Source organism: Pristiophorus japonicus, chromosome 2 (genome assembly GCF_044704955.1).
Source record: "Pristiophorus japonicus isolate sPriJap1 chromosome 2, sPriJap1.hap1, whole genome shotgun sequence".
NCBI lineage: Eukaryota > Metazoa > Chordata > Chondrichthyes > Pristiophoridae > Pristiophorus > Pristiophorus japonicus.
In genome coordinates this window covers 14,489,065-14,498,170 of record NC_091978.1, presented here as the reverse complement: position 1 = coordinate 14,498,170, position 9,106 = coordinate 14,489,065, and the positions used below count along the sequence as shown (strand labels likewise).

Genomic DNA, 9,106 nt, shown 5'->3' with positions numbered 1-9,106 from the left:
ACAGGTGGGACAGACAGCGGTTGAAGGAAAGGGTGGGTGGGGAGTCTGGTTTGCCGCACGCTCTTTCCGCTGTCTGCGCTTGATTTCTGTATGCTCTCGGCGACGAGACTCGAGGTGCTCAGCGCCCTCCCGGATGCTCTTCCTCCACTTCGGGTGGTCTTTGGCCAGGGACTCCCAGGTGTCGGTGGGGATGTTGCACTTTATCAAGGAGCTTTGAGGGTGTCCTTGAAATGTTTCCTCTGCTCACCTGGGGAAATCGCCTGCCGAGTAGGAGTTGGGAGTCTGTTGTGGGGCATGCGGACAATGTGGCCCGCCCAACAGAGCTGGTCGAGCGTGGCCAGTGCTTCGATGCTGAGCGAGAACACAGACATTGGCCCCCCCCCCACCCCCCTTTCATGGCCACCGTCTCACACCGATCACAACCTGCCTCCGACTTGACCTGGAGCGGAACGTCCGATTCCATATTGCCCGTGTGAGTATGCCCACAGGTTGGTGGCGCTGTTGAGTTGTGAGTGGCTTAGCCAGTCACAAGACTCAATAAAACCCCAGCCAGTTGGGGTCGGGGGATCCACGGTGAGGCAGGTGATGGTGAGTCTGGTAGATGGACTGGTAATGTGTAGTGTGATTGTTTGCTAATAAACCAACTGGTTCTTAATAGCAGCAGCTCAGGCAGCATCTGTGGAGAGAAAAACAGAGTTAACATCGAAGGGTCAACGACCAGAAACATTAACTGTTTCTCTCCACAGATGCTGCCTGACCCACTGAGATTTCCAGCATTGTTTTTATTTCAGATGCCAGCATCCACAGTATTTTGATTTTGTAGTTCTTAATAGAAATGTGTTGCTATGAATTCTTAAGCAAAGGTCATCATCAGAGGCAGTCCCTCGAAATCGGGGAAGACTTGCTTCCACTCTAAAACCCATGAAGCAAATACGTTACACATATATTCTCCATCACCAAGACTGCCTACTTCCACCGTAATAGCTTCCATCTCTGCCCCTGCCTCTGCTCATCCGCTGTGGAAACCCTCATCCATGCCTCTGGTTAGCTCTAGACTCGACTATTCCAACACACTCCTGGCCGGCCTCCCATCTTCCACCCTCCACAAACTTCAGCTCATCCAAAACTATGCTCCAGCCCCACAACCCTCCCGAGATCCCCGTGTTCCTCCAATTCTGGCCTCTTTATACATCCTCCTATTTGAATTGCTTCGCCATTGGCTGCCGTGCCTTCAGCTGCCTGGGACCCAAGCTTTGTGATTCCCTCCCTGAACATCTCCTCTTCCAAAATGTTCATTAAAACCTACCTTTTGGTCACCTGTCCTAATATCTCCTTATGGGGCTCGGTGTCAAATTTCTATCTTATAATCGCTCCTGTGAAGCACCTTGGGCTGGTTTTACTACATTAAAGGTGCTCTATAAATGCAAGTTGTTGTTGTAAGCCTACAGTCCAGTACATTAAAACAAGACTCCATCCGTGTGTTCAGGAGGCTGTTAAAGATCACACAGAGGAAGAGCAAATACCTACCCTGGCAGCTTGACCAACATTTCCTCCCTTAATCAAACAGACCAACATGGCTTGTGGAAGCTTGCTGTGCGCAAATTAGCTGCCGCTTTCCCCACGTTACAACTGTGACTACACTGCAACAGTACTTTACTGGCTGCAAAGTGCTTTTGTGTTTGAGACAGTGAAAGGCATACATAAATGCAAGTGCTTTCTTTCCTTTCAATGGCCAGATAATGTGTTTCGGTGATGCTGGTTGAGAGAGATATTGGCCCATGGACAAAGAAAAACAGGAAGAACTTGCATTTATATAGAGCCTTTCACGACCTCAGGATGTCCCAAAGTGCTTTACAACCAATGAAGTACTTTTTGGCGTGTAGTCACTGTTGTAATGTAGGAAAGGCGGCAGCCAATTTGCACTCAGCAAGCTCCCACCAACAGCAATGTGATGACGACCAGATAATCTGTTTTAGTGATGTTGGTTCAGGGATAAATATTGGCCAGGCAATATTTGAGAACGATGCTGGATCAATTGTTAATTTTTAAAAAGTGAGATTGCTAGCTTTTTATTAAAGAAAGTTAAGTTAGCTAAGTGATAAGGGAGTAAAGGGTTTCGGGGAGCAGGAAGAGAAGTGGAGCTGAGTCCATGATCAGATCAGCTATATGACCTATATAGGGGCCGTATGACCTACTCCTGCTCCTATTTCTTATGTTCTTATGTTAAGGGATATGGGCCAAAAGCGGGTATATGGAGTTAGGTCGCAGATCAACCGTGATCTCATTGAATGGAGGGAAGAGGTTCGAGGGGCTCAATGGCCTACTCCTGTTTCTATGTTAATGACACCAGCTTTTTGGGGGGGGGGGGGGGGGGGGGGGGGAAAAGAGTGTTCCAGATTTCCACTAGCTTTTGTATGAAGTGCTTACTGACGTCACAGCTGAACGGCCTGGCTCTAATTTTAAGATTTCCCCCCCCTTGTTCTTGATTCCCTCGCTAGAGGAAATCGTTTCTCCTTATTTACCCCATCGGATCCTTTTAACATTTTAACCAATCAGGTCACCTCCTTCAAGCTCCTCTGCTCATGGGACTACAAGCCAACCTCTCCTCATAGTTTAACCCTTTGACCCTCAGGACGACCTAAAGCATTTCACATCCAATGAACAACAACAACTTGTATTTATATTGTGTCTTTAACACAGTAAAATGTCCCAAGGCGCTTCACACGAGTGTTTTAAGACAAAACAAATGAATTTAACACCGAGCCACATAAGTAGAAATGAGGGCAGGTGACCAAAAGCTTGGTCAAAGAGGTCGGTTTTAAGGAGCGTCTTGAAGGGGGAAAGAGAGGTAGAGAGGTAGAGAGGCGGAGAGGTTTAGGCAGGGAGTTCCAGAGCTTGGGGCCCAGGCAACAGAAGGCACGGCCACCGATGGTTGAGCGATTATAATCAGGGATGCTCAAGACAGCAGAATTAGAGGAGTGTGGTGGGTCTGGAGGAGATTACAGAGATAGGGCGGGGCGAGGGCCATGGAGGAATTTGTAAACCAGGATGAGAATTTTGAAATCGAGGCGCTGCTTAACCGGAAGCCAATGTAGGTCAGTGAACACAGGGGGTGATGGGTGAGCGGGACTTGGTGCGAGTTAGGACACGGGCTGCCAAGTTTTGGATGACCTCAAGTTTACTTAGGGTAGAACGTGGGTGGCCAGCCAGGAGTGCATCGGAGTAGAGGGAACAAGGGCATGGATGAGGGTTTCAGCAGTGGATGAGCTGAGGCGGGCGATGTTAGAGGTGGAAATAGGCGGTTTTAGTTATGCTGCAGATACGTGGCCGGAAGCTCACTTTAGGGTCAAATATGACACCTAGGTTGCGAACAGTCTGGTTCAGCCTGAGAGGGATGGAGTAGGTGGCTGGGGACCGAAAACAATGGCTTCGGTCAGCCCAATATTCAACCGGAGAAAATGTCTGCTCCTGTAGTACTGAAGTACAGTTTGAAGTGTAGTCACGGCTTGTGCAAGTGCAGGATGAGGAAGAATAAAGCACAGCCAGATCTTGAGGGGTGGAAAAATAATCGTCAGTTCAATTCGACTCCCCGAGGACATGCATCGACCAAAATGTTCAAGTAATAATACATTCACAAATATCGAATACAAGACATGTTGCTGAGAGAAGGACACCAGTAACAAAAAAAGGCACTAAGCTGGGGTCCTTCAGCAAATAATGGCTCAACTATTGCATCACAAAACCGATTATAACGACCAACGCTTGACCTTTCCCACGTTGGGATGACAATCTGCCGGGCCCCGCCCCCTTGTATGGTCATCGGCCAGTGTCCTCCACTCCCCTCGCCCTGTCGGGAGGCAGGAGAACAATGATGGAGCCGAGAGCAGAGGCAAAGGATGGTGTCACTTCCCTTTCCCCCACCCCCTCCCCTCCCTGCACACCACGTCCTTTGAACCCACCTGCCCTTGGGGGGGGGGGGGGGGGGGGGAGGGCTTGGAGGAGGGTTACACAAGAGGAGAATTAGGAGCAGGAGTAGGCCATTCGGCCCCTCGAGCCTGCTCCGCCATTCAATGAGATCATGGCTGATCTTCTACCTCAACTCCACTTTCCCGCTCGATCCCCATATCCCTCGATTCCCTTCATATCCAAAAATCTATTGACCTCTGTCTTGGACATACTCAAAAGACTAAGCCTCCACAGTCTTCTGGGGTAGACAATTCCAAAGATTCGCCACCCTCCGAGTGAAGAAATTCTTCCTCATCTCAGTCCTAAATGGCCGACCCCTAATCCTGAGACTGTGACCCCTGGTTCTAGACTCCCCAGCCCGGGGGGAGAAGACAACCTCCCTGCATCTACCGTCGACTGTGGTCGGACATGTTGCTGGAGGTCTCATCACATGACCTCCGATCGCCCCCCCCCACCCCACCATTAGCCACCAGACTCGTCTGTACAACACCGTCCCACACCAATTGGAAAGAGAATAGAATCAGCATTACCCGTTTGGATGATTGAGGACGATCGCTCCAAACCGCCTCTTCCCTCACCTCCCAAAACTTTCATAACTCAAACAAAACCATACAAACAATATGAAATAAAACACACCTTTTAAAAAAAAAACACTTCTATGAGTTTTCTCCCAGAGTTGCTCACAATAGTGTCCTAGAAATTCATCTTTCACTCCTGGAGATTCCAGGATAATCTTCTGGAATCTTCTACCCCACCCCGCCCCCCCCCCCCCCAAAAAAACTGGTGAGGCTGGGATTGGGATAGGGAGAGGCCAAAAGTGAGACTGATAGATCTTTGTTGGGCAAGGGTGTAAGCTAGGGTTGTATCCCCTAGAATGTCGGAGGTTAAGGGGTGAACTGGTCGATGGTTTCAAGGGGAACAGATGGAAAGTATATCGGCTGGTATTGGGATATTGAGCAAAGGCGTGATTGGAGTTAGGTCGCAGGTCAGCCGTGACCTCATTGAATGGCAGAGCAGGCTCGAGGGGCTGAATGGCCTCCTCCTGCTCCTATCCAGAGAGGGTTGTTAACCCCACTGGGGGCTGCCTACTGTTCCAATGAAGCTCAACATAAGCCTGAGGAACAGCACCTCATCTTTTGATCAGGCACTTTACATCAAGCTCAGGAATTTCAAATCATAAACTGCACTCCCATTTCTTCCAGACAACAATGATCCTGCTATTCCCATTTACAACCTATCTAGACTCATCTTTTGTTTCTTTATTTATCCCATTACCGCCCCCTTTTCCCTTGCACCATCATCCCTTTTTGTCTCTCTAATCTCTCCTGCCTTCCACCCTATCACAGACCTTCCCCCCTTTTCGTTCTTTCCCGGACCCCTGCACTTGCTTAAAAACCTGTAACCTTTTCCAGTTCTGATGTAGGGTCATCGAGCTGAAACGTTAACTCTGTTTCTCTCTCCAGCTGCCTGAGTGTTTCCAGCACTGTCTGATTTTTTTTTTCAGATTTCCAGCGGCCGCAGTATTTTGCTTTTGCGGAGGTAAGTCTGGTTGTCCCGAGGTATATCAGTAACAGGCGACCCGTGTGCCGATGGGCGAGGGGCGCTGGACTAAAGGCAGACAAGAGGTGGTGTGTACCATCCACAAGATGCACTGCAGCAACTCGCCAAGGCTTCTTCGGCAGCACCTCCCAAACCCGCGACCTCTACCACCTAGAAGGACAAGGGCAGCAGGCTCATGGGAACACCATCACCTCCACGTTCCCCTCCGAGTCACACACCATCCTGACTTGGAAATATATCGGCCGTTCCTTCATCGTCGCTGGGTGAAAATCCTGGAACTCCCTCCCCAACAGCACTGTGGGAGCACCTTCACCACACGGGACTGCAGCGGTTCAAGAAGGCGGCTCACCACCACCTTCTCAAGGGGCAATTAGGGATGGGCAATAAATGCTGGCCTTGCCAGCGATGCCCACATCCAATGAACGAAAAGGTAAAAATAAAATGAGAGACCACCAGTGGCCAGGGTGGGGGGGGGGGGAAGTCTATTTTCACTTGGTCAATCCTGGATGGCTCGGGTCTCAACTCAACAGCAATCTGGGTGACATGTGAGCACTGGATAGGAATCAACAGACTCAGTGTTTGACACGTGTGAGGTCATGGATGGATTAGCACAACCTTCCCCCTTTTCCTTTATTGCCCACTTTCTGTGGGAGCCAGTGGGATCCAATATGGTCGCCACTCAGTGAAGATCAAGCTAAAGTAAAGGTCAGAGTTCAACCACTATATTTTTTTTGTATGGTAAGGCCTCGCAGATCTGGATTGTCAGCCTAAGACAATTGTTTTTTTTTAAAAAACAGCAAAACATTTGCGATCTCTTTTTTTTCTCCCCTCCTACCATCACTTCACCCATTATTCTCAGAAGTCCCTGCACAATCAACTCTTTTCAGCCTGTAAACTTAGTTCTGTTCCTGAGTTGTCGTTCCTTTCGGAAAACGGTAACGATTCCTTTCTTTCCGCCGGGGTATCCGCTCCGTCCGGAAATGGTTTGAAGTCCCGATCGGCATTCGGTGACTCACTGCGTGCAGCGTCCATTTTGCCCCCTCCGTTTGCGCTAGGCCCAAGGCCTAACTCCTGGGTGGTGGCCCTCCCGCAGTCGGGGGTCTCTCCTTTCCTGCAGCGTTTCCCGCGGGGTCCCCCTGCGCTGCGGACCGATCCTCTTCCGGATCAGTCGGCCCCACAACCTAGTCTCCCTCGGGGGTTTGACCGTCTCCGGACTCCACGCCCTCTGGAGGGTCCCGGTTCTCGCTCTCCTGACGGCCGTCTCCGCCGGAAGCAGGCCCGAAGCCTGCGGCCCCGGCCTGCTCCTCGCCACCGCCAGTCGCTCCCTGGTCTCCGGGAAAGGAGTGTTGCGGCTCCTGGGCCTGCTCCTGCTCCTCCTCCTCCTCCTCCTCCCCCTCTCGGGCCTGCTGGGGAGGCTCTAGCGGAGGGGGCGATGGCTTTATGGGTTGGTGGCACATCGGGCACGTCTTCTGCACGTACAGCCACCGCCGCAGGCAAGAAGAGTGGTAGTAATGTCCACAAACGGTCACAATGGCCGATCTCATTACCTGAGAGAGAAAGAGACAAAAAACACAAGAGAACGACGCTGTTAAATCTATACCAACAAGACGCAAATGCTTAAACATTCACTCCCTCCACCACCGTGACTGCAGTGTGTACCATCGACAAGATGCACCGCAGCAACTCACCAAGGCTTCTTCGGCAGCACCTCCCAAACCCGCCACCTCTACCACCTAGAAGGACAAGGGCAGCAGGCGCATGGGAACACCACCACCTCCACGTTCCCCTCCAAGTCACACACCATCCTGACTTGGAAATGTATCGCCGTTCCTTCATCATCACTGGGACAAAATCCAGGAAGCACTGGTTCAAGAAGACAGCAAACCAGCTTCTCAAGAAAGACCTGAATTCATATAGCGCCTTTCACGATCACCGGACGTTTCAAGGCGCTTTACAGCCAATGAAGTACTTTTGGAGTGTAGTCACTGTTGTAATGTGGGAAACGCAGCAGCCAATTTGCGCACAGCAAGCTCCCACAAACAGCACTGTGATAATGACCCAGATCATCTGTTTTTTGTTATGTTGACTGAGGGATAAACAACAGCCTGGCCACCGGGGATAACTCCCCTGCTCTTCTTCAAGATAGTGCCGTGGGATCTTCTACGTCCACCTGAGCGAGCAGATGGGCCTCAGTTTAATGTCTCATCTGAAAGATGGCACCTCCGACAGTGCACTGGGACTGTCAGCCGAGATTGATGTGCTACAGGTCCCTGGAGTGGGACTCGAACCCACAACCTACTGATTCAGAGGCGAGTGTGCTGCCCACTGATCCATCACTGACACTAGGGATGGGCAATAAATGGTGGCCTTGCTGTCGACATCAAGAATTATTTTTTTTAAACTAATTCAGCGACTGAAAAGGGGACAAACGGTCACATTTCTGAACAGCACTGGAGGCTGTTTTAGAGAAGGTTCACTAGGTTGATTCTGGAGATGAGGGGGTTGACTTATGAGGAAAGGTTGGGCCTATACTCATTGGAGTTCAGAAGAATGAGAGGTAATCGTATCGAAATGTATAAGATAACGAGGGGGCTCGACAAGGTGGATGCAGAGAGGATATTTCCACTTGTAGGGGAAACTAAAACTAGGGGACATAGTCTCAGATTAAGGGGCCAGCCATTTAAAATTGAGATGAGGAGAAATTTCTTCTCTGAGGGTTGTAAATCTGTGGAATTCTCTGCCCCAGAGAGCTGTGGAAGCTGGGACATTGAATATATTTAAGGCGGAGATAGACAGATTTTTGAGCGATAAGGGAGCAAAGGGTTATGGAGAGCGGGCAGGGAAGTGGAACTGAGCCCATGATCTTATTGAATAGCGGAGCAGGCTCGAGGGGCTTTATGGCCTACTCCTGCTCCTATTTCTTATGTTCTTACGTAACTCGTCTTTTCAGATAGAAAGACAGAGCTTGTAGTGGTCATATTACTGGACTGGTAATTAAGAGACCCTGGGCGAATAATCCAGAGAATGGCAAGTTCAAATCCCACCAGCGCAGTTTGAGAACTTAAAATCCACTAAAGAAAATCTGGAAATAAAAAACGGTCATCAGTAAAAGCTGTCGGATTGCCGTTAAAAACTCAACTGGTTCACTAATGTCCTCTTGGGAAGGAACCTTGCCATCCTTACCCGGTCTGGGCCTATATGTGACTCCAATCTCACACCACCCTGGTTCAATCTTAACTGCCTTCTGAACTGGCTAAGAGAGATGGTCGGGGGAAAAGAAGTTACTGCAGCGGTTCAAGAGAAGGCCCACCACCACATTCTCAGGGCAAAGTGAGACGGCTGGTAATGTGGGCGTCGCTGGCAAGGCCGGCATTTATTGCCCATCCCTAACTGCCCCTTGAGAAGGTGGTGGCGAGCCGCCTTCTTGAACCGCTGCAGTCCGTGTGGTGAAGGTGCTCCCACAGTGCTGTTAGGGAGGGAGTTCCAGGATTGTGACCCAGCGACGATGAAGGAACGGCCGATATATTTCCAAGTCAGGATGGTGTGTGACTTGGAGGTGATGGTGTTCCCATGCGCCTGC

At 50.2% G+C, this 9,106-nt stretch overlaps 1 protein-coding gene across 2 annotated transcripts in view; it reads right to left on the bottom strand.

Annotated features, from left to right (window-relative positions):
- Positions 1-3,549: 3,549 nt before the first annotated feature.
- LOC139236012 (RING finger protein 145-like) overlaps positions 3,550-9,106 on the bottom strand; it is a 48,564-nt gene continuing 43,007 nt past the window's right edge. For both annotated transcript variants that reach the window (XM_070866791.1, XM_070866792.1), the window contains one exon: positions 3,550-7,073. In XM_070866791.1, coding sequence (XP_070722892.1) covers positions 6,708-7,073 — 366 coding nt within the window. In that variant the 3' untranslated portion in view covers positions 3,550-6,707. The remainder of the gene's footprint in view (positions 7,074-9,106) is intronic.